This window comes from Apium graveolens, chromosome 7, assembly GCF_009905375.1.
Source record: "Apium graveolens cultivar Ventura chromosome 7, ASM990537v1, whole genome shotgun sequence".
Taxonomy (NCBI): Eukaryota; Viridiplantae; Streptophyta; class Magnoliopsida; order Apiales; family Apiaceae; genus Apium; species Apium graveolens.
Genome location: NC_133653.1, coordinates 205,664,704 through 205,691,146, shown reverse-complemented (window position 1 = coordinate 205,691,146; position 26,443 = coordinate 205,664,704). Strand labels below are relative to the sequence as shown.

Here is a 26,443-nt window from a genome sequence, read left to right as displayed (position 1 = left end):
AACCAGCCCCACGCTAAGATTTTTAGTGAATAGACAAATTGGTCTGTTTGTATAAAATTTTAATGACATATTCCAGATCCTAACATCTAACTTCAGTAAAAATATCAGAAGCAAAGCTCGAGCTTAAGGTAGCAAAATAGGGCCTCTAATACGACAAAACCTGCCCAGAATTTTCTGCGCATCTTGCACTAAAACATATATATCTTTTAGCTCGTTAAATGAAACTTTGAAATTCTTTTTCGTACTTGATCTAGAGTTCAAGGAGCACATTATTACAGAAATATTAATCATATAATTTGACTCAATGAGCCCAGAACTGTGCTACAAAAACAGACCAGCAGGAATCTGAAATTTCAGCTTGATTTTGTATAATTCTAAATATTTAATCTGCTACTTTCACTCTTAAAATACCATTCTAAAAACATATACACAATCATCACGCTCGTACACATATACTTAATTCAAAAAATTTAATATCCGATCATATACTCTTGTTAATACAAGTACACAACTCATCTAATTATACTACAAGTTAACGTAGTAATTGTAAAACAAATTCAAATATCAACCAAGCACATATATACAAACCAGTATACACATATATCTATATACACGCAGCAGATGAAAACACACATATATATACGCAATTAAACAGAGAACACGCCTCAGGGAGAAGAGAGAGACACAAATCGAACCTAAAATCGAAGAAAGTAGCAAGATTCGATGGTGATTGTGTTCTAGCGCAATAGAGAGAAGAGAGAGAACCCGAGAGAGACAAGGAGGATCCGAGAGATTGATCGCGAACATCAAAAAGAACAGGGCCTGCTGGTTTTTGATTATAAAGCACATGGGCATTTTTGTCCTTTGACAATTAAAAACTGAATTTTTACTTATATAATTTAAAATGCTGAAAATCCTGAAAACGAACTTGAAAAATATAAACCTGCTCCGAAATATTTCATACTTGTTCAAATTTTATTTTTAAAATATAGAATATAAAATTACCTTTCTTCCCATATTTTTAAAATAATTTTTGAGCGTATGGTTCATTTTATACGAATTTTACAAGATAATGCACAAAAATAGAAATAAAGCTCATTAAATCATTTTAAAATACTCCCATCTCAAAATAAATCCAAATATCATTTTTAAAATGTCTCTAAGGGTATTTTAGAGGTAATAAAATAAGTTTCATGATTCAATCATATACCGATGATTTAATAAAAATATTTAAAAATCCATTAAACCCCATTTTTCACACAATAAATCATTAAAATATATATAAAAAAATATTTTGACCACAAAGTCACTCATTTATGAATCAAATAACACATAATCAAATCTCTCAAATAATAAAATCTCATACTCACCAATTTTATATTTAATCCTTTATTTACAATTCCTTTTGTATAATCGCTGATCACACTTCAAACCTTATACTGACTCGCGAAACCGGAATAATTTATTTTTAAATATTTACTCACTAATTCACGTAAATATCATAACATTCAAATAACTCATATAATATTCTTCACTTAACATGTACCAAAATAGTCATTATATACTATTTTTGAATATTTTCACAATTCACCCGCTACGAATCAAATAACACATGTACCAAATAACACATGTACCAAAGTCACTCATTTATGAATAAATAACACATAATCAAATCTCTCAAATAATAAAATCTCATACTCACCAATTTTATATTTAATCCTTTATTTACAATTCCTTTTGTATAATCGCTGATCACACTTCAAACCTTATACTGACTCGCGAAACCGGAATAATTTTTTTTTTAAATATTTACTCACTAATTCACGTAAATATCATAAAATTCAAATAACTCATATAATATTCTTCACTTAACATGTACCAAAATAGTCATTATATACTATTTTTGAATATTTTCACAATTCACCCGCTACGAGGAAGAATCTAGATAAAACTGAATATATTTTTTGAAAATAGTATAAGTAATTAAATACTCTCACAATAATGACAGGGATCGATACTAAAATTATCAATTAACACATTAATCATTTATAAACACGAATTCATCAGATAGGAATAAAATATCCACAACTTTATTCTCTCCTAATTTTAAACAATCACGTAAAATTATCAAGATATTAATAATATTAATTCCTAAAATTACGGGATATCACAGTTTCGAGCACATAAACGCAACGGAAACGATGTAAAACTAAATTAAAACCAGAACAAAATCAAAACCCTACGCAGAATCCATGCAAAAATAGATATTTAATTCGTAGTAAGAATCTTTACCTTAAAGAAGCTTTAAGACTTCATTAACAGAGGATTAATGGAGTTTCAAACCTTGTTGAATCACCATGTATCCCGCTCTCGCAATCTACGCTCTACGATATCCTCACGAACGCTTTTCTTGAAAGATTGATGTGTACTAGCACCCGAAAACTCCATCTCCACCTCTCTTCCTCTTTTTCCTTGAACGGCTAGGGTTTTGTAAATCATGTATCCCTTTTTTTATATATAAATCAGCCCTCAAAAAGTTTATATAGAGAGAAGAACAAGTTTTCTAATTATAATTAATACTAATCCGAAATCCCAATTTATTATTTAATTAAGACACACTTAATTAATTAATAACTTATTTCAGAATTAGTTTAAGTAATTTCTCTATTTATTTATTTAATTAATTAAGTCATACTTAATTATTATCATAAATAAAATAAATTACTTATTTAATTTAAATTCATAATTAAATTATTTCTCCTTCAAGCATTCTTTGTGTGTGACCTTGTAGTTTATTATTACGTTGGAAATAATTTTATTATCTCATATTAAAATTATAAACAATGAGAGACATCTAGTAATACATCATTGCTATCCCAAGTAATATTAATTAAATCGGTGATTCGATTAAACCTTTCGTGATAATGTACAATGTAATATAATCCCTTTAACCAGATATTATAGATTAACTAGAGGCATGTAATGTGTCATCCTCATCATAGTTTAATCCAAGTTTCCTTGATCAATGAGTAGACTATCATATCAAATCAACATTTGAGCGTGACCATGCATTTCATAGTCTAGCTCACACATGAGGCCAATAATATCACTCCTAAAATAGGAGGGTTAAATTCCATTTAGATCATTCATATTTTTCATACGATTCATAATATACCTGAAATACACTTTTATCATTACCCGGTCGAAGGTAATTTTTAATGTAATCAAAGTACATTAATTCTCGTATAAAAATATAATGATTTCAAGTCTAAGGATCATTACATCATTATTACAGTGAGAATTACTTATGACACAATAGGCATGTAGAATCTCACATTGGGTCTATCCAGCACCATGTACATTTACATCTGCCTATGTTTTGACTTTAGTATCACTATACATATGATTAATGAGAAGTGATCATCAGTCAACAAACACACCAGTCTTAATGTATTAGTATTGTCCCTTAATAATAATACTCGACTAGGGAACTTTAGGAATATTGATAATATTCTCATAATCTCATTTCTAAGTCACGTACTTAAAAATATAGAATTCATATCATATTCAAAAGACATTTATTAATCTAACATTTATATCACAGTATATTAAGATATAATAAATTATAAAAGGAATAATCAATAGAACATAAATATTAACAATCCAAATGTCTTAAACTAAAATATTATAGTGTTATTTCTAGGGCACAAAGGCTAACACATTAATCCTAAAGAAAGAAAAGAAACTCCAGAAGCCTATATACTATGTAAGCAAGGTGCTCCATGGAGCAGAGTTGAATTACTCCACCACTGAGAAGTCCGCGCTTGCTCTCATCACAGCCTCGAGGAAGTTGAGACCATACTTCCAGGCTTACAAGATCGAAGTCCTAACGGACCAACCCTTGAGAAACATTCTTCATAGTCCGAAGGCCAATGGAAGGCTTATCAAGCGGACAATTTAGTTAAGAGAATTTGACATCAAGTACAATCCTTAAACGGCCATCAAGGCTCAGGCCTTATCAGACTTTGTGGTCGAATGTACTATTAACGACAAAGAAGTTGGGGGGCAGGAGATAGTAACCCCAGAAGGAAGAGAGAAAGAGAAGGGTAAAGAAATGACCCTAAAAGAGTATTGGGTTCCCCATTTTGACGGAGTGTCCAAAAAAGAATGTAGTGGTGCAGGCCTAGTCTTGCAAAGCCCCGACAGGTTTATGATTGAATATGCTTTGAAGTTGGACTTCCCAAATACGAACAACGAAGTAAAATATGAAGCATTGATAACTAGCTTAGTCTTGGCTCCAGCCGTGAGGGTATTGAGTGGCATTTATGTCCACTTGGAATGCTCTATAAAGGCTTGAATTGGTGTTTTGTACTCAAGTTGTTTGTGTTTTTGATGCATTTTTGTGGTGTTTTGCATTTCAGGCATAAATACGGGATCAAGGAGATTTAACATTGCTATGGTGCTAAATTGGTGTTAGGAATATGTCTAGGATGAAAGCTCGTGGAAAGCCATCTCAAACCAGTCAAGAAAATAAAAATCAGAACTTTTTCCAGAAGGTCAGCGCGCCCGCGCTGTAATAGCGCTCGGCCGCACCGGATGTCAGAGTTGCAGCGCGCCCGCGCTGATGAAGCGCGCGGCCGCACCGGGTCGAAAGCTGAGAATCATGTTTCAAGTACAAGAGTGATTTTCTGGACTTCTCTTCTGATTGGGCTACTATATAAAGACAACTTAAAGACATTTTTCACAACAGAGCTTAAGGAGAAGACATTAAGAAGACCTAGGAGCACAAATTCAACCAAGGCAAAGAGGATCTAGTTTATTCTTGTGATTCTTTGTTTTAAGTTGTAATCTTGGATGCTAGTTTTCTTGTTTGTTGAACCTATTACTCTTGTTTAACGTACTTTGATTAATTATTCAGTTTTATAAAGACTTAGTTTGTTATACAATGCTTTCATCGGAACCCACGGTGATGATGAGTTCGGTTATGGGCTAATCGTTATCGTGGGATTCTAGCGGATTTATTTATGAATTTCAATAGTTAATATGTTTTGATACCTTAGTGTGTGGTGATTGTATGATATCCTATTATTGATGGTGCTTATTCGTCTTATGAGTGTCGCGAACTTATAAGATAGCGTGTTAATCTCTATTGAAGCGAAAGTGAATATAGGGGTTTAGAACTTGCCATGCTAGCATAGGTTCGTGTATTTGATATGCATGATTCGTAGGTAATTTTAACTATCTTACTTGCCCTATGTAATCACGATAGATAACTTGTTCATTAAACCATTATGTTTTCAAATTATATAGACATATAGGGTCTCAACATAATTGGTGTCTATTCAGCTTCCATCTCTTTTATGGATGTATGGTAATAGGGTATTCGTACAATGAAAGTTGGCGTTTACTAGTTTCGTGTTGTCTGATTAGTTATCATCACCATTGCATGCTAAGGTTAAGAACAAAAAGGCTATTGAATAAAGTAGTTTTGAAGTTAGAATCCCATGTTTGTGTTATATAAGTAAATCACCCTTTTAATCTCTTACTTAATTGCATGTTAGTTAATAATTTTAGTTATAAACAATCTCAACTTGTTATCATCTTAACATTGAATAATAACCATACCACTGTTGCATAAGTACATTAATTGAAATTAACCTACACCAGTCTCTGCGGTAATGAACTAGAATTAATTCTATATTACTTTCGAACGCGTATACTTGCGTGATTATTAACGCGTGTTTTCGTCCTAACAGAGGGCCAAAAACCTGAAGGTTTGTGGAGACTCATGACTTGTGGTTGCTCAAGTTAATGGAGAGTTTGAGGCCAAAGATGATATAATGACCAAGTACCTAAGAGTCGTAAAGTTAATACTGACTCAGTTTGATGAATGGTACGCAAAATATATTCCGAGAGAGGAGAACAATACGGCGGATGCCTTGTCCCAGTTTGCCTCGTCTGAAATCCGAGAAGTATCTACTTCCAGGTCCTGAAGACCCCTATTATTCATGTCATAAATATGATAGCACTGGTTGGTGTGACAAGTTGTTGGATAAACCCGATGAAGACCCACTTAGAGACTGGGTGGCTCCCCGACAATGCCCAGGAGGCACCCAAGCTGTCGGTGAGAGCATTGAGATATTCATTGATTGAAGGCCTTCTCTACAAAAGGTCCTTTGTTATTCCATACCTGAAGTGCTTGAGACCTCTTGAAGCAGAGTAGGTGCTTAAAAAAACCCATGAAGGGATTTGTGGACAGCACTTGGGGGGTAGGGCCCTCGCTCACAAGATAACTCGATTGGGATTCTACTGGCCAACTATGTAGCCGATGCAAAGGCTTATGTGAAGAAATATGATAGGTGCCAGAGGCACGCTCCAATAGTACGACAGCCCCCAGAGAGGCTTGCATCTATCAGCATACCATCACTTTTGCAATATGGGGAATGGGTATACTTGGAACATTTCCTGTAGCATCGGGACATAGGAAGTTCATTAAGACTCTGTAGGAGAGCCCGGAGGGGGGAACAAAAGGAGGCCTTATGGACGACATGGAGCCTCTACAGGAGAGCCCGGAGGGCCCCAAGATCCATTAAGACTAGCCATGGCCGACCAGCTAACAAAAAGAGGCCTTATGGCCAACCAGGAGCCTCTGTAGGAGAGTCCGGAGGGCCCCAAAATCCATTAAGACTAGCCCTGGCCGACCATCCAACAAAACAAGGCCTTATGGCCGACCAGGAGCCTCTATAGGATACCCCAAAGGGCCCCAAGATCCATTAAGAGTAGCCTTGGCCAACCAGGCTACAAAAGAAATCCCTGAGGCTGACCAGGAGCCTCTGTAGGAGAGCCTTGAGGCCTTCCAAAGTTGTTCCGGTGGCTCTCTTGGGAAATTTTATGCGAATTCGTAGGAAGGGGTTGACCTCCAAAGGAAACAAGTTTCTTGAAGATCAGGACGTCCACGAGAACGAATTCCATAAAGATCAGAACGTTAGCAAGAACAAGTTCCGTGAAGACCAGGAGGTTCACGGAAACAAGTTTCGTGAAGAATAAAGCGTTCACCATAACAAATTCAGAGAATTTTTCCTCCCGGCCGACCAGACCACCCTGAGAGTGGCCTCAAGTCCTACTAAGAGCAAGCCTGGCCGACCAGGCTATAATTGAAGCCTTGAGGCCGACCAGGAGCTCCTGTAGGAGAGCCCTGAGGCCTTCAGAAGTTGTCCTGGAGACCCTCCATGAAGTCTCTTGGAAATTTCTTGGAAAAGATAACTCTAAGCGGAACTAAATTTCATGAAGAGTAGTACGTCTACGAGAACAAATTTGTTCGAGTATAGAACATCCTAGAAAGAAAGTTTGGACAAGTTTAATGAAGAATAAGACTTCCTATAAAAAAAAGTTTAATAGAGCACAAAATGTTCAGTAGAACGGGTACAGAACGTTCGATAGAATGAGTACGGAACATTCACTGAAACAGGTGTAGTAGAGCCACAAGGAACTCTAGGGCAACCATGAGATTAATTCCATGGATAACCAAGAGCAAGAATAGCATAGAAAACTGCACGAAGGGCTTGAGTCTAAGTAGAAGGTTCCATGGAAAAAAATTGGAGCAAACACCCCTGGCCAACAAGGGACATGAGGAACTGCCCCTGGCCGACCTCATGAGGCCGAGCAAGCCACAAATGAGGCCATGTGGCCGAGCAGGATTTCCTGCAGCAGGAGGCCCTGCAGAGCCCCGGCGACCCCCCTGCGAAAATTTTCATTTTTTTTGCAAATTTGGGAAAAAAATAGAAAAAAAAATCATAAAAATTTAAATTTTCAGGATTTTAAGATTAAGCCCCGATTAGGGCCGATTAGTGAAATTTAGCCCCGATTAGGACCGATTAGTGTATATTACGCGTAATTAACCTAAATTGGGGGGTTTAGTGAATCGTGTGATGAAATTAGCTTCGATTAGGGTTGTTTAACCTATTCACTCTCGTGATTAGTGTAAATTAGGGATAATTAATGTCATATGCATGCTGACTAGTCCTGATTAAGACAAATTAGCCCCGATTAGGGCAAATTAGATTCGATTAAGGCCAGTTAGTACGTTTGAGCTTAAAATTAGGCTCTTTTAGGCCTAGTTAGCAGCTTGTACATGGAACTTAGCCCCGATTAGGGCCAATTAGCCCCGAATAGGGCCTGCTAGCAGCTTTCGCCCTTTAATTAACCTTGACGAAGGTTAAGGGGTGATAAATGCTCACTTTTTAGTCCCAATTAGGACCATTTAATGTCAAACACTGTCCAAATAGCTTGTGCAAAGGCCTAAAATGCATATACCCGCACCATATAAGTCGTTGTAAACGTGTAGGTCACTCCATACTTTACGATAAAATAGAAATACCAATGAAGGGTCGACACCCATGAAGGGCCGATACTCGAGAAGGGCCAAAAGTACCCCGAGTCGCGAAAAGACCATTTTAACTTCCACGAAAACTTGAGCATTATTCCTGAAAGTTGGGGGGCAAATGATATGGATAAAAAAACATTCTAAATACACATTAAATATCGCATTAATTACACTTGGGCTTCTTGTTTGAAGTCCAGTGCAGACCTGTCTGGTCCAAGCTCATAGCAGACCCAAGATGACCAATATAGTCAAGGCCCGCCAGTAGAGGTCGTCAAGGTCCACGCACATGAGCTTTTCACGGACTAGGCCCAATACGACTGGAAGAACAGAGACATGTGTCCTAAATGGACTCAAAGTCCTACACAGAAGGTTCTGGAGTTCCTTCCCCTATAGGACTCCTAATCACCATCTAAGTTGGAGACTTGTTCCCAGTCTCTCAACACAAGTCTAACCCTAGACTCACCTCTATATAAAGGGCTTTATCCCTCGACCTAAAACCACGTTTTTGGCTTAATTCTCTACCACACAGAGATACGTAGGCATCTTGTAAGGACCGATAGTCCCGAACGCGAGAGCAGCCATTAAAGCTCGAAGCTCACAAACCCTAGCATTAATTACCAACGAACTCTAGTTTTTATTCCACAACAAATATAATTTTCAAAAATTTGCAATTTTATCTTATCTGATCATATAATAATCATTGTTACTCGAGAGCACCTCACGACGCCGTCTCGTATTTTATTATATATAAATATTTTATTATAAACATATATTAAATATGTGTAGCTAATTTAGTAATTTAAGAATTCATAAAATATGTTTCAAAAATGCTTAAAGAATATAATTTTCATTATGCAGGTTTATATTATATAATCATATAATAATTAATTTAACTCGATGGTGCATCATAGCGCCGTCTCTCATATTATCATATAGAAATATTTATTTATAACATATACCAAATATGTATAGCCAATTTAGTCTTAAAATTATTTACGAAATTCCAGCCGAGAAGACTTGTAAAAGGAAGAGCCGAGTAGCTTGAAAGTAATCTACCTTTATAAAATAAGATTCAAAAATTCGTAAAAGAATATAATTTTTACAAATTTGCAAGTTTACCTCATCTAATCATATAATTATCAGTGTTACTTGACAGCGTCTCACGACGACGTCTCACATTTTATTATATAAAATTATTAATATTTAATAAAGTAAGTTCATTTATACAATTATAAAGATCTATAAGTTTTTATTATTTTAATGTGTATACGGAACTGTCTTAAAAATAATATAATTGAATAATTAATGATTCATTTACTAATAACATTATTTGTTTAACCAATCAAACTTTTACTTGGTTTTTTTAGTTATAAAATGGATGATTGTTTACATATATATATATATCAGTAAATTTATAATTAATTAAAATATTAATTATAAATTTTCTAATTTAAAACATTGATAATGGGAAAGTATAGGCTACTAAGAGAAATAAATAAAATTTTAAATTTTGAAAAATGATATTAGTGGGGAAAGTATAACATAAAGTGTTAAAAAATTGTTTTGCTTAATCAGTGTACAAAATTTAATTTGGTTTATTATATTAATTACTTTCTTATTTTATTTTAATAATAGTTTAATTAGCAGAATCAATGAGTTAAGGAGCTATTGTGTCCAACAATAGGCTATTAAGATAAATACTTTAAATTTTGAATTTTAAAAAATAATGTGAATAAGCAAACATTAATATATGATGCTGAGAAGATATTGTTTTGCTTAACCAATGCACAAAATTTGCTATAATTAGTTTGGTACATTAAATACTTTCTTATTTTAGCATAATAATAGTTTAATTAGTAGAATCAATACTCTCTTTGGAGGAATAAATTGAAATTTGAAACATAAGGGTAAGTAGGAAAGAATAATTTTCATTGACTAAAATATGCAAATTTCCTTGAGAATATCTTTTTTTATAGGAGAATGTATTTTAAATCAATCTTACAAATTAAGTTACTAATAGGAGAATTTCCTACTTTTGTTACCAATCTTCAATAAGTTCCATCTAGAACATTTCATGAAAAGAAAAATATATCTTATTTTATAATGCATCTAAATTGGATCCATGAACACAAAACAGCTAAAAAATATATCCATCTTATAAGCTAAAAAAGTCGCTATAAAATAGAAGAAGAAAGTTTAAAAGTGAAAGAGATGAGTTGTTGAATCAAAAAATCATAGTCATTCAGCTTTATCTTTTACGTCCTTTATGAATTCTATTCTGATAGCGTATATGCAGCAAACATAATTTAAGAGGCTAATTTATTTTAGGATGATTTTGAAAATAGAAAGATGCTTACACGGGTTGGAGATCTATATCAACTAATTAGACCATACTTGATTTACGTTTTCAGATTTCACAATTAAAACCACGAAATACATTCCCCAAGTTCATGTCTAGATATGTTTATCCTACAAATGCGGTGAAAAAAAATAGTTATATATTAAGTGTTACATAAAATTGGCACACACAGCATGTCACATTGAAAATTAACTCTCTATAAACATATATAGTCATTTTAATGGAGTTGTTAATAACAACATACCTCTCTCCTTTGTATATCTAATTCGACAGTATTGTAGTCAGGTGAATGACTGAATGACAAATTAAATGCTTTTTATATTTAAGGTGTACTAATTTTATACAAAGGAGAGGTCATACTCTTTTATCCATGTATTATCATTGCTATCAAATTCTGAATATAGACATTTGAATTTGTCTCTTCCCCATTAACTTTTAATGACTATCAGACAAATGTAAGTTTTAGAATTTTGATAAAAACCACTCATTTCTCCCATTACAATGGGAGAAGAAAAAGGAGTAGAATCATCCAATGAAGTATATATGAAATTTTCCAGTGTATTTTTAAACAAAGGAATCACGTTATTTAAAAAAAATAAAATCGAGGAAAAAATAGCAGTCGAAAATCATTCAAAAGCCAAACACATACAACTATGATTTATTTAGTGCAAATATAGATATTGGAGGATGAATGTACAAAATACACTCCGAACTATAATACATGAGCCATACCATTGACTAATTCTGCTTCGACAGAACTAATTTGCCCAAATTATTATCTGGTGCATTCTTAGCTGCTCCATTTATCTCAACAAAGTCGCTAGCCACCATCTCCGGATTCATCAGTAGCCATACCTCCTACTCAGTTCCTCGTACATATGAAAAACATGTATAAGATAAGCATTTTTCAGTATAAAATTTAAGTCCGGTTGTGACTTCATTTAAAATCATCAAAATTACAAACAAAATTGTCTAAAGACTCTAAGGCATACTAATTTGCAAAGTACAGAAAAAAAGAAAAAAGGGCAAGGTAATTCAGTCCTTACCAAGGTATTCCCCTCATATCCAAGAGTTTATCTTTTTGGATTCATTTTATGAATATCCTATACATGTTGTTCATATCTCTAACATAAGTAAGAATTGAGATATTGGTTGAAAGATTTATAACATTAGTTGGAGAATAAACTGAATTAATCTATAATGATATAGAAGTTTCATACCTAGATTGACATTTGATCGGAAATTACGTCTTATTCATTCTTGATGACTTATGCCATCAAACATGTACACGCATAAAAATATTCATAAATCCATCTAAAATTTCGTCAAACACTTAGTCTTATAAAAAATGATATGCATCAACAAATCACTATAAAATCAAAACACAAAAGAGATAGCTGATACTATACTCTTGATATCATTGTTCAATATTTATAAAAAAATAAATGTTTTGATCGAATCCTTGCTTACAAATAATTACTCCACCGTTATAATACCTATATCATTGAAACATATATTTAAAAAAAATATTTAGATATGAATTGACATCATAAACACATATATACCGGATTTCACAGTTTGCTCAAACAAGTTTAAACAATATGAGTAATGACTAATAAAATAGCTACAGGAAGAAGAAGGAAGGCGGCTGAAGATGAAACAATGAGAAAATAGAAAATATATACACCGGAAGATTTAAAATCTAAATATACAAATTTAATTTTTAGATTTCTATAAATGTATATGCATATCATATATCAAAATTTAAAAGGGGACAATAATGAAAAAATTGATATAATTTTCTTTTAATTGAATTTTGTATTGATTTTTTATTACGATTTTGAATGTTTAAAATTGTTCATACCACGAAATTTGGATCTCTAATTGATATATATATATATATATAAGACCGTATTTATATTTGATTACTAATTTGTTTAAATTTCTAATACCATGAAATTAAGATCTCTGATTCATATACATAAATTGATCTTTGATTACGATTTTGAGCGTTTAAATTGTTGATACCATAAAATTCGGATCATAGATACATAAGATCGTAATTGATCTTTGATTATGATTTTGAACGTTTAAATTGTTGATATCATAATATTAGGATATCTTATTGATAGATAGATAAGACCGCATTAAATAAAAGTGAGTAAACGGGTTGGACTTGGTTATTTTATTGGTTATTTTTATTAAACGAGTCGGAGTTGGTTATTTTTTTAATTAGTTAATTTATGATACTATCCTTTTTAATGTTAATATTTCTTACTAACACTAGCGTGCATTAAGAATATATTGATATGCAAATATATTAGAAATTACACAACCAGCCAATGCAAATGTTCACTCAACAAGAAGAATGTTTTATGTATTTACTAGTAATCATGTAAACACCGAAAATTGAAAGTACCTTTACAAATCAAACATAGAGGTGGAGTTCCGGTATATGTACTCAAACAATATGGCATAAATAAAAGAAGGTCATGGTTACTGTTAGTTTTTACTGTTGATGGTGTTTTGTCAGTGAGCGAGAAGGTGGTAATATAAAAACCTTAAGTACTAGTGTGTCATCTTAGCGCTTAAGTGGGTTTTTTTAACGATTAAGATAAATTATTAATCATTATGACAAAAAAAAGAGGTCCAAATGATCTTAACACTTAAGATAATTTTATTAAGAAGAATTAAATAGGATTAAGAGATAAACAAATGACCCTTTATTTTAAGGTTTTCGAAATAGACACCAGGTATAACAAATCAGAAGAAAAACTAACTTTAAGATCCATCCATCAAGTACAAGAACTCGATACAAAATTATGTCGTGAAATTCTAATGTAAGAATTGATATTTGGAAAATTAAAATTATTGGATTACAGGTAAAATTAACTTAAGATGATGTTAAAAAATTAATGTTCAATTTTCTTACAAATATAACATAATATACATTACAAATCTTCTTTTTGTGGTTACAAAATTTTTAGTAGATTTTTTTTAATTTACAGATCATTAATAAAATATTTTGTCTCGGTGCCTCCTACTGACCTGGCTATTATGTTAGAAGAACACATTCAAGTTCAATCTCCATTAATCCTCTTTCAACATTATTCAGTTTGAGTGTAATCGTCTGTTTCACTTTCCCATCTGCTAAATTAATGTTACTGTCAAACACTAGCATGTTTTCTTTGCTTGCGATCAACTTTCCCAGCTCCATCGACTCTTTAGATTTAACATTTTCAGCTGCTTTGGCAGCAGCAACTAACGGTTGGATGTCAATCTCAGCTTCTCCCATGTGATCATCATATGTGAATGTGTCCTTGTCATATACAAGCTACAAAATAATAGGAAATGAAGTCGTATTACATCATTATTATCCATACAGTGAATAATATCAAAATTCAAACATGTATATTAAAATAATGCCACCAACATGAAATTTTAACTATTGTCAGTGTATGTAGAATTTTAGTATGTTCTCGTTAAAATTTATGTCAACAAGAGATGCACCAACACATCTATCTGGTTAAAATAGATTTACCAGCTTGAGAGGAGGAATGTTATTCGGAATTGATAACATAAGTGTGTCCTTCCACACTGGATTCAAACTATTTTTAACGGATTGTGTCTTCACTGACTGCAAAACACAAAGAAAAAGCTCATTGGTTCAAGTAAATTCAATTCAGCCCTTCAAAGTTTAAAAAGAATTTCACGAAAAAAAGTAAGAAAATTACTTGATTTCCCAATGTAAGGATGACATAGGGATCACTGTGACTGGACATCATATCTCGAACTGCTAGATTACTGCCTTTGACTATATTGACCTTTATTAGTCCTACAAATTCAACCATGCCTACCTATATGGAGTATACAAAATAAATCATTTAAAATATTAGACAACTATTAGATATCAAATTACACCTCTAAACCGTATTATTGACATTGAATACATTGCTGTATAAATTAGGGAGAAGAAGATTGAGTAATGAAAGTAATGCTTTGTGAATGGTTTATAAACTTTGATTTGAAAGTAACCCCCCTCAGACTACAAATGGTTTATAAACTTTTAGAATCACGATGATATCATGCTAATAAGATGTGAAACACGATATATCAAATTTTCTAATTAGAAGATCACTAACGAGGGCATTGATGAATATGGAAAGATGATTATATAATATATGATGTTTTGCAATATTATTGTCCAATTATGATCTATCATTGCATCAACTCTTTAGGGAAGGGGGGAAGTTTAAGTTGCGCGAATAACAAGCAACAAGAACTTCCATTTTGAAATAATTTTTGTTACTGGGCGAGTGACGAGGATGATTTTTGTCATAATGACTTGTGTGGTGAAACTAAAGTGTGAATGTAGGTCCAAAAAGTATAAATCTTGAACGTGACTCATCTTAATAAATATCGAATTGAGTTTTAGTTACATTTCAACAGTTATTCATACAATAATAGTCGTGCAGTTTATTTTTACTCAAATTGATTATTAAATCAAAATGGGGTTTCATTAGTAATTCGATAACACCTGAAGTTGGTGTTAAGTAAGTACCTCTGACAAGATAAGCTTTCACAAAAATAGACACACGAATATGCATGTGAATTATTTTAACATATCTTGACCAAAAAATAATATCATTGTAGCGTATATGAAGAAATCTCAGTCATTGATAATAAAGAAAAAATGCCTACCATTGAATTGCTCTTCTTAGTGGTCTTGCTTTCCGACTTTTTCCAACTATTGCGAAAAGAGCTACGAGTTTTGTTGTTGCTATTCTTCTCGACTGAACCAGATTTGCTACTTGATGATGATGGATATGGTAAGGGACAGTTAATCAATTCATCAGCTCTCAAAAATTGTTGTAACTCATACTTTCTCCTGCACAGTCACAGTTAGTATAATGAATGATGTATGACATTTGAGCATGTGTTGAACACGTGTATAACAAGATTAATGATTGCATTACCTAATGAAGTCGACTCGCTCTTCAATGGAAGAATCTGGATTTGGTTTTTTAAAGTTGTCTGGGATGGCTCCCTCAAACTTGTAGTTTACACTTGTATTCCCCCCTAACTCTCTCAGAGCTTCAACTTGCTCATCTGTCCATTCATCTAGTTTTATCGATAATATCTGTGACATATATATGATCAGTAACACGAATATCAAGTTAAGTTGTATTATCCTATCACAGTAATATAGAAGATTTAATCAAAACTATATCAAGATAAGATATATGATTTTCCAAAGAGGACTTCGTATATAAAAAAAATCTGGTGTATAAGTATTCAGAGTATAAATTTATCTCTAAGTCTTTTGATTTTTTTAATGAGTTTTGGGGTTGTTTGGATTGTTGATGAAAATGAGGATCAGACAAATGGGAATAAGGGGTATGAAAAAGGGAATGATTTGGTATCCAATCGGGTCAATAAGAAATGAGTTATTCGACCAATGAAAATGAAGGTCCAATTCTGACACATTAACGCTCTCAACCAAACACCAACTCTTGAAAAAAAATTCCAATTTTCATTAACCGGATTTAAATGCCACTCAGCTAAAGCATTGTAAGTGTAAAAAAATTATACTATAATAATTCTACCATGCTACAGAAAAGAACTATACGATAATTTGGGTGTCAATGTCCTCGGCCATTATTTCATTTAGGGGACTTTTAAAGAAAATCATTTTGAAGATGGTTCCACATCATAACAAATTGTAACAGTACCCCCAAACATGCAAAAATATCATCAATTTATTATTGACTACATTCTGCGTGATTGAAAAATAATGTTAAGAAGTGAGCAATATATGAACATGTCATGTAACCTATACCTTCGATATATGCACTCCAAGACTTCTATGTACTCCAGAACACTTGATACATATAAAAGCTCCTATATTTGAAGATCTGGTATCAGGAAAAATAGATGGTCATGACAAAGCATAACCAACTCCAACATAATGTATTAAAGCATTAGATACTGAGTGACAATATATCAACAATATATCAATAGATTACTTAACCCATTCTGATATGTAAGGTTCCTCGTTTATGTTCACTTGGATGGAATAGAATGGGGAGAGAATGGGATGAGGTTTGTACTCTTACTTTTTGTTAGCGGGGAGGGGGCGGGGGTTTGGGAAAATGTTAGTAAATTTCAATTTATACTACAACTTTACCCACCAAATTTGGAAGCAAACTTCCATTTCCTTCTTCCCCAATTTTCAATTTCTGCTATATCATAGATTACAATTACTAATTCATTATTTATTTGGTCGTCAATTAATCCACTTTATATTCTTTTTAAAAAAAATAAATGTAGAGAGAACAAATAAAAGACCACAAAGTATCTAATACATTATTTTATATTTTAAGCATAATCTTGAGTTATTAAGGAATTTAGCCTGGACTATACTAATGTGAGATACTTACACCCATTTTGGATCTGGTGTCCCACAATCTGCACAGAATTTATTTGCAGCTTCGGACGAAAATTTATTCAGTCTTTCTTGAGGACTTTCTCGAGGACCTGATGATTGAAAATAAAATCTCATAAAAGGCACATAAAATAAATATTTGCATAGTTTTAGTACATGCCATGACATTAAAATATTTGAAATTATAAGAAAACCAAAGCATATGGGCACACTACGTTTAAATTTTATATACCCATTAACATGAATATCCATGTTAAATTTTAAACAAGTGGAATCCGTTTAGAAGATCAAAACAATGCTGGTAGATTGTTAATGGTTTTAAAAAACTTGAAAATATAACAAATGCTTACTTTCACTGCAACTCCCCTGCCTTGATTTTTGAAGGGAGTTTGAATGCAACAGATCACGGAGACGATTTCCTGATACTGCAATTACAAAGCTAATTGGTTCAATGTAATACATATTACTATTTTTACGAGCAATATTGCGTGATTTCTAACATAGTAGTCCGGTCTCTTAATAAAAAGACTACAAGAGAGAGCCTTCAATTATCATAAAAAAGAAACAGTAACATCCTTAATTTCAAATTTCAGAATCTTGGATGAATGGTTGTGATTCAAAAAATCTTATTCTTTCAAGTGCATGACTAATAATTTAATCGGGAGTCATACTATGCTATATAATAATCAGGCACCAATCTTGCGGTGATCATTGAGTCATAAATGCTAATTTAATTAGCTTCCATGATATATTGGCTTAAATTTACTAAAAAGTTTGGGTATGAAGTTGCGAGAACAAGAAACTATAATCTAGAATAAACAATGTCAGGGCATAGATATACCTGCATCCGACTTGGAACCCTTAATTTCTTTCCGCATAGATGTATCTGTATCCGTCTTGGAGTCCTTATGTTCTTTCCGCATAGATGTACCGGCATCCACCTTGGAGCCCTTAATTTCTTTCTGCATAGATGTATCTGCATCCGTCTTGGAGCCCTTATGTTCTTTCCGCATAGATGTAACGACATCCACCTTGGAGCCCATAATTTCTTTCTGCATAGATGTATCTGTATCCGCCTTGGAGCCCTTAATTTCTTTCTGCACAGATGTACATGATCTACCTTCATTCGCCTTGGAGCCCTTAATTTCTTTAGATGTACTTGCATCCGCCTTGGAGCCCTTAAATTCTTTTTGCACAGATGTACCTTCATCCGCCTTGGAGCCCTTAATTTCTTTAGATGTACTTACATCCACCTTGGAACCCTTGATTTCTTTCCGCATAGATCTACCTGCATCACCCTTGGAGCCCTTAATTTCTTTTTGCATGGATGTACCTGCATCCGTCTTTGAGCCCTTAATTTCTCTCTGCACAGATGCATTCGCCTTGGAGCCCTTGATTTCTTTTCGCATAGATGTGCCTGTATCCTCCTTGGAGCCCTTAATTTCTTTCTGCGTAGATGTGCTTACATCCGTCTTAGAGCCATTCATTTCTTTCTGCATAGACGTTCTTGCCTCCGCCTTGGAGCCCTTAATTTCTTTCTGCATAGATGTACTTGCATCGGCCCTTGAGCCCTTAATTTCTTTCTGCGCAGACATTTCAATTCCAAAGACAAAATTCAACTCTAAAATTGTCCATGCATGATCATGATCATCATCTGCATGAAACATCAAAAATTTCATACAAACATAAGAACATATAACAAGCACATTATCATTTTCTCCAAAATCAAAACAAAACGACATGCATTCTACACTCACGTATTTGTAAAACCATGAATGACACATGGGGGTTCAGCCAAAATCTATCACCAAATAATGTAACATGAGGCACAAACAACAAAAATTCAAAATAAAAATAAAAATGTAATTAGTTCTTGAAATGAAAAATGTTTACACACAAAAAATGAAGAAATGTAATGTGTATATATAAGATTGAGAGGAAGATGAAAAGAAGTTGTGAATGCCTGGAATGAAGACCAGAAATAAGAATGTATATACTTAGCATTCTGTTTAATTTTGTACAAGAAAATTAGATTACAAGAATAGCCAAGTCTTGGGCTTTTTTGCGTCATGTACTTAATGGGCTTTATTTCGGCAAGCCCAAGTGAGTAAATAAATTAAATAAAACCCACAAATTGGAAACTAAAAAGAAAGGGTTCTTGAAATTTGTGAAGCACCAAGAATTGCTAAACAGATACATACATACAAGGTGTTTGTGTGTAAACATGCCGGATGTGCAAGCACAAGTTAATGATTTTGTGGTCAAGCTTCGAAAGCGGTGAGTTTTGTTATTATGTTTGTGTGTTTTTGTTTTGTTTTTTTTTTTAATTTTAAGTTATTTAGTGTGTTTTTTGTGGTGATTGTTTGGCAGGAAGATTGAGGGGTCGAAGACGACAGCGAAGCAGACGGCAGAATTGTTGAGGTCAGTGATTTCGCAGCAGCGAGTTCCGCATACTAATCAGGCTGGGGGTTATATTCAGGCTATTAAAGCCGTTGGGGAGCAACTCATTGCTGCCAATCCTGTCGGTATGAATATTTTCTTGTTATACTGTGTTTTACGGGTTTTTTTTTTGTTGCGTACAATGCAAGTGCGGAATATTAATTTGGATTATTGTCGAATTTAGAGGTTTAGAGATAGTATTAGCTTATTAGGATTGTGTTTAATTAAGTTCTGTACTTTGTTAGCTTGTAAACATGGAGAATTCACTAAGAACAACAAAAAATATACGGACAAGTGTAAGTAGTGTTCACCAAGTATTTTGAAAATAAAGAAAGTAATTAACATTTTTCACATTGATGAACTGTACTCTTTTTCATTAATTGAACATTTTATCTTGATTAATATTAACATTGGTATTGTTAATATTGTTATAAAGATATATTTTATTATCAAAGTGTTTGGTGAGCATTGTACTTGTGTGCTCTAATGTTTTTTAAGGTGTGTATGAATCATTGGAAGTAGAGCTATACACAAAACATAATTCATGTTGATGAAAAAACAATCATGTAATTTGTGGGTATCCAGTCACATAATTGTGCACTTAGTGTATGATGATGGACATGAGTAGGGATGTTACTGAATTATATAAGTTGATTTAAATTATTATTAAGGATATATCTAAATTTAAATTTATAATTTTATTCTTTTGTGGTCCATTGATAAAAAATTGGTTAAGGCAGCAATGCCAACGGTCAACAAGTTACCCTAATTGAACATAATCTCTATTTCTGGGTACTTCAAACAATACAGACTGGGTTGTTTAGAACATACTTGTTGCTGGAGCATGAAAAGTAAGCGTGAAATGCTACGCAAGTGGCTACTTTAAAAACAAAAACAGTAAGAACTACATTAAGTTCTTCAATTGTTATAATTAGAGATCTTCGCAAATAGTCCATAAGAGAGAACTGAAGCACTGTTAAGGACTTAATCATTATCGAGTAGTTATGTTCCTAATAATTTAAGTGGTTGATTTTTGTGGTTATATATAGTATCATTACAGATTTAAGAGTTTATTTATTTGTAGCTGCTACAATATAATGGAGTTTAAACTAGTAAATAGTGATGGTTAAATATTAATATGATTCATAAAGTACGATCATTTGTGAATAGAATAGATATATCAATTATGAGGGAACTCCCATGCATCTTAGATTTATTGCATATAGATTCCGAGAGTCCTTTTTGTGTTATCCATTACTTCCTACAAATTCTCTGTGTGGTGCATTAACATATAAGAATTATATACATATTAAGTCCTAACACATTAAGGGTTTTGATGAGCTGCTAAGGACATGGCATTAGAGCTCAATATTTTAACTATTGACCTCAAATCCTTGAAACTCCAATATTCTCAAGTACATCTGATTTTGACACTGAAAAGGCTGATTATTGCCCTAAATTGGGTTCCTACTTACCAACTCTCCAATCTCAGTTTGGCCTTTCAAGCGAGGGGGCTTGTTAATGTATAAACATGATATATGCTAAGGCTTTGTAGGAAAGAGAGTAAATTATATGGAACCGTCATTAAAGAGCTAAGTGATTCTGTTTGACAAAATCTGAATGAAGAAATACCATCTTAAGATATTATGTGAATTTTTGTATATCTTTAAAAGAATCTGGAGACCAGCTGTTTTTTTTGCTGAAAAAGAACAGCTGGTTAAGTTTATTGGTACTTTCTACTTTTTTATTAATTTGTGTTTTGTAATCTAGTAGCTGCCTTTCTCTTATTTTGTAATATTTGTTGGTCTACTAATCTCGCTCCACTTGCAAAGCAGAACTTGCAGTTGGGAATGTTGTCAGGCGCGTTCTGCATATAATACGAGAGGAAGATCTTTCTCTTACGACTGCTTCTATTGGTGGTCTGAGTGTATCAGCTGCAAGTGATGAAGAAGATGATCTTGAGCGAGACGATCACCCAGTTCTGTCTGCTGCTGCTGTCGCCGCTGCTTCAAGAAGCACACTAAGGCCACCTTCCTTGCAGACACTTCTTGAGGATGTCCCTCATTCTGCTGCCGTTCCCCACACTTATTCCTCTGGTGGTGATTCTGAAGGAAAAAGCAAGTGTAAGCCTTTCCTTTGATTTGGGCCTTCTCTCAGTTAATATAATATATTTATGTAAGGGGTGTTCGGAAGTATTTTAATCACCTATTACTTGTCATAATTATTTAATGAATAGTTTTTTCATTGTTAGGCATCAAACATGTAGATGGCACTGGCTTGTAATGTTATAGCTGTTATCTACTGTTATCTACATATATATAAATTTGGTTTCATTGGAAGTCTTTGGACCGATAGTTCAATTCTATATGTTTACAGCTACCGATAAGAATTCAAGGAGCCGGAAGCTAAAGCACAATATTATCGAGACTGTAAATGAGCTCATTCAAGATATCACTACCTGCCATGAGCAAATTGCTGAGCAAGCCGTGGAGCATATTCACCAAAAGTACCTTTCCTTGAACCTTGCATCAATTTGGTGTCAATTATGCACATGGCATTATTTATATCATACTGAGTAGCGTGTGTGCACATAATTTATATTGAATTCCATAGCTAAGTGGTGCTGATACCCGATGTTTCATGTGTTGTTTTTAGTGGGTACACTACTTTGTATAGTTGTAAGCTGTTAATTGTATTTCCATCTCTTTCCGACCTTTAAGGGTTTCATTTTTAATCTATATTTGTGTACCCTACCACAATCTGGTTTAGATACACCTTCCACTTGATGCCTTTGCTTTATGAAATATATTTTGGAAGTTGATTTTATTTACTTGAGCTGTACTATATCTTCTATAGTTCTATTTTAAATAACTTGATAGCATGTAGTGATAGACAATTATGTTAGCTCTCTCTGGAAGCTTGACAAAAGTGAAGACAAGGGCCATAAGGCTCATTAGACGCTTCCCACTTCCAAGAATTTTTTATGCTGAAACTTTTGTGTTGTAATGGACCTTAACTTTTTTCAGAAATATTCGATCACTAAGTTATCCGCACTACTGATCTAGTCCCATCTTTACTGGTAGCCTGATGGGAAAGGAAATGAATTAATAATCAAACAAGTATCCTTACTTTGCAAGCAATTAGTGTTCTAGAGAGCAATATCCTGTTATAAATTGTACATCCAAGGTACATTTAGATATCTATAATAGTTACATGGGTTGGTTACTGAGATGATTAGAGACCTGGGGAACCACCTAGTATGCCAACCTTCAATAAAACAATTATAGGACATATAATTGTCAACATATTAGATTGCAGTTTACCATGACATGTGTATAGTTTCAACATACAGTCGGACAGTGAAATTTTCTTAGTGGTTTTTATTAGTTAGTAGAACCTAGGGCACGAATTCTGAAACTGTAGTTTGTTGAAATCTTTTTCTAATTTTACTTGTATCAAAAGTGCCCAGCTCTTTCTACTCTTTAAATTCAAATCATCTCAGTGATGTATTTATCGTGTTGCGGTTGCAATCACTATTATGGCCAAGTATCTGCACTGGTACAGAAGTCCTTTTCACTTTATTTACTAACATATTTGATTTTTAATGTTTCAGTGAGGTAATACTGACATTAGGCAGTTCAAGAACAGTAATTGAATTTCTTTGTGCTGCAAAAGAAAAAAAGAGATCGTTCCGAGTGTTTGTGGCAGAGGGTGCTCCAAGGTTTGTTGAACCATGTCCCTTACTCTCATTGCACTGGTGACTGGACAGACTTTCTTACCCTTGTAATTTGTCATATTTTTAGATATCAGGGGCATGTTCTTGCCAAGGAGTTGGTTGCTAGAGGATTACAGACCACAGTAATTACTGATTCTGCGGTGTTTGCTATGATTTCCAGAGTGAATATGGTCTGTAGAATACTTTAAGCATTTGTTTTATCCTATGCTGTTATATCTTAATTTTAAATACCAATTTTTTTAAAGGTCATTGTGGGAGCTCATGCTGTCATGGCGAATGGTAGTGTTATAGCACCTGTTGGGTTGAATATGGTTGCACTTGCTGCTCAAAGACATGCTGTTCCCTTTGTGGTTCTTGCTGGCATTCACAAGGTATTTCTATTTGTAACAGTACTATTTTAAATCAAACTTTAACAGTAATATAGTTTCATCCTAGCTATCCCTTGTTAGTTGTTACCAATAACCCGAGAGAGATTCCTTCTTAATTAATTTTTTTTCTTTTACATTGTTAAATTACAATAACATGGTAGAGTAAGAGACAGAAGCCTGCCCAAATGTGATGCAATACATATTGGAATTAAATAATAGTCACTGCAATCAAGGTGGACTTTTGTTATATCAGCCACAAGATGAATCTTCTAAAAATAATCTATAATCAAAACAGATTTTACAAAGTATTATTCCTTTAATTTCACATAAAAGCAAATAATGATCCCTCCACTTTTCAATTTTAATATTATACTGAATTTATTATAAATTCAAGATGTGATGCATTCTATTGTAGTCAATTATTTATAATATTTGGCCTATGGTTGGAAAACTCTCAGGTCACGGTTTTAATATTGTAGGTTCCAAGTCTATTCAAGATGTTGCTTCCTACATTTCTTTCAGGAAGAGAGAGATGTAGGAAAGACAATTGGAATTTCAAGTTTATTATAGAGATTTACAGATTCCTGCTAGTTCTTGTTTTGTTCCCGGTCCTCTTCCATCTGATTTGTGAGAAAAAATTAACAAATATTATCATTTTTTTACGCCAGAAGAGAATTCTACAGTTTGATGTGTAAAATCAGTTAGAACCAACAAATCCATGATTAACATTCTGTTGAATAAAATTGTGGTCTGCAATGTGTAAAATAAGATTGTATATTTGTATGTCACATAGACAAAGTATTTAAAAAAATAGTCTACATTCCTGGCTATCTGTTTCTCAAATGGACAGTTTAGAAAAATTTAACTATATTGTCTAAGTGTTGTTTCATGTTACATGTAACTCAGTTGTGCCCCCTGTATCCTCACAATCCAGAAGTCTTACTGAATGAGCTGAAGTCCCCAGCCGAGCTACTAGATTTTGGAGAATTCTCAGATTGCATGGATTTTGGGACTGGCTCCGGTTCTCCTCTTCTTCATGTTGTGAATCCTGCATTTGATTATGTCCCTCCAAAGCTTGTCAGTTTATTTATTACCGACACGTAAGTTCATAAAATGTAGTAGTAATTGTTTACATGGATTGTATTAGAAGTTGTTCCTGTTTTTAGTTTTAATCTCTCATGTTTTGCTATCTCTGCGGATGCCTCTCACAGTTACAACAGCACTGATTTCAGAGCACAAGAAATCTGAAATTCACGAAGCTGACATAAAATGATATCTATTATAATATTTAATATTCTGCATTGAGGTTATAGACATATGAGATTTTTTAATAACATATATCCATAATTAATATTAGCAATATTCTTAACTCGCGTCTCGCAGTAGTATGATCTTCTATAGTACTTTATAAGCTCTATTGTGAATATTTGTGATTGAAGTAAGAAAAAATACGCAGTTTCTGAGTAAATAGTCTCTGGAAAATCTTGTGATTGGTGGTGATATAGGTGGCAGATTACCTATCATCGAAACCGTAAAAGTTTGTTACTGTAATCTACCCTAAATTTTCATCTGCTTGAATGTAGATGAGGATTGCTATTGCTAATTGCGTTTTATCTTAGTTTAGTCATTTATATTATATATAAATTATATCTTCCTGATTTTGTATGTTTTACTCAATGGAAACTCGGTCTTAAAATTAGTATGATGGAAATAGCCAGTTTGATAAAATATTGAATGTAGAGAATATTGAATCTGTAGCATCATGTTTTAGTTTATGACACTCAAGTTGTGCTTTAAAACCAATCTTAAACTTGTTGCAGGGGAGGACACAATCCATCATACATGTACAGGCTCATTGCTGATTATTACTCTGCTGATGATTTGGTGATACAGCAGAGACCTACATCTTAAAATTTAGACCATCAATCTAGCTATCTATATCTTTGGTAAGACGGTCATACAACTTAAGCGTCATAAACTGTTGATGCCATGCTAGAATGACTAGTTTAGGATCGGGGATATACAGTTTATGTTTTTTTTATTGCAAATATCATTATTTAGTGAAACAATGTCCGAATAGTGATGGCTAAAAAATTCCAGACTGTTTGGCATGTGGCAGGACATGATGCTGAAGGTAGAGGAGCGTATTAATGGAAAACCTTTGTTTTAATAGAGTCATCGTGGTTTCTGAAAGCATGATGGAAAACTTTGTGCTGGGCGAAAGCAAGAGGAAGTACACGAGTAATAACGGCGCGGTCCTAATGATGACTGTGTGTAAATTAGCATGTCCAGTGTCTAATTTGATTTGTTTCTAGGTTCTGAAGTACAATCGAAGTGTATTTTGTTTATAATTTGGTTTATCAGTAACTGTTTCCTACCGTGGTATGAATCAGCAATATGATGTTTTTGTTTTTGAATTGCTATTCTACATTACTTTATATTTTATTAAATATGAATTTTTACCCACTTTATATAGCATGGATTCTTTTTTTTTCAATAAATGGATTTGATTAAATATGAAATCTTATTTATGCATATATTTGTTAATATTAAAGCGTATATCGTTTCCTTCACAAAATAAAATAACAGTTAGATTAAAAAATAATAAATAATAAAATATGTCAACGAATTTATTTAATAAGTCAACGAATTTGACGAGGCAAAATCCGGTACAAATACGTAAAACAATATTCCATATAGGCCCAATTATAAA

At 33.3% G+C, this 26,443-nt stretch overlaps 2 protein-coding genes across 3 annotated transcripts; one reads left to right on the top strand and one right to left on the bottom strand.

The window, feature by feature from the left end:
- Positions 1–13,625: 13,625 nt before the first annotated feature.
- LOC141672546 (putative ADP-ribosylation factor GTPase-activating protein AGD11) lies at positions 13,626–19,130 on the bottom strand. Its single transcript, XM_074479168.1, has 10 exons — positions 18,945–19,130; positions 18,029–18,841; positions 17,538–17,612; positions 17,183–17,279; positions 16,582–16,657; positions 15,719–15,882; positions 15,444–15,630; positions 14,477–14,599; positions 14,284–14,379; positions 13,626–14,076 (listed from the first exon to the last, which is right to left on the bottom strand). The coding sequence occupies exons 1-10, from the start codon at positions 18,958–18,960 to the stop codon at positions 13,798–13,800; spliced, it is 1,926 nt and encodes a 641-aa protein (XP_074335269.1). The 5' UTR covers positions 18,961–19,130; the 3' UTR covers positions 13,626–13,797.
- A 183-nt stretch (positions 19,131–19,313) lies between these two features.
- LOC141673008 (uncharacterized) lies at positions 19,314–26,201 on the top strand. 2 transcript variants are annotated; one of them, XM_074479739.1, is made up of 10 exons: positions 19,314–19,464; positions 19,558–19,712; positions 21,462–21,749; positions 22,003–22,132; positions 23,240–23,347; positions 23,430–23,532; positions 23,608–23,733; positions 24,637–24,830; positions 25,551–25,676; positions 25,850–26,201. In XM_074479739.1, the coding sequence occupies exons 1-9, from the start codon at positions 19,412–19,414 to the stop codon at positions 25,639–25,641; spliced, it is 1,248 nt and encodes a 415-aa protein (XP_074335840.1). In that variant the 5' UTR covers positions 19,314–19,411; the 3' UTR covers positions 25,642–25,676; positions 25,850–26,201. The 2 variants fall into 2 exon arrangements, with proteins under 2 accessions (XP_074335840.1, XP_074335841.1); XM_074479740.1 differs by having other exon boundaries at positions 25,831–26,201.
- Positions 26,202–26,443: the final 242 nt, after the last annotated feature.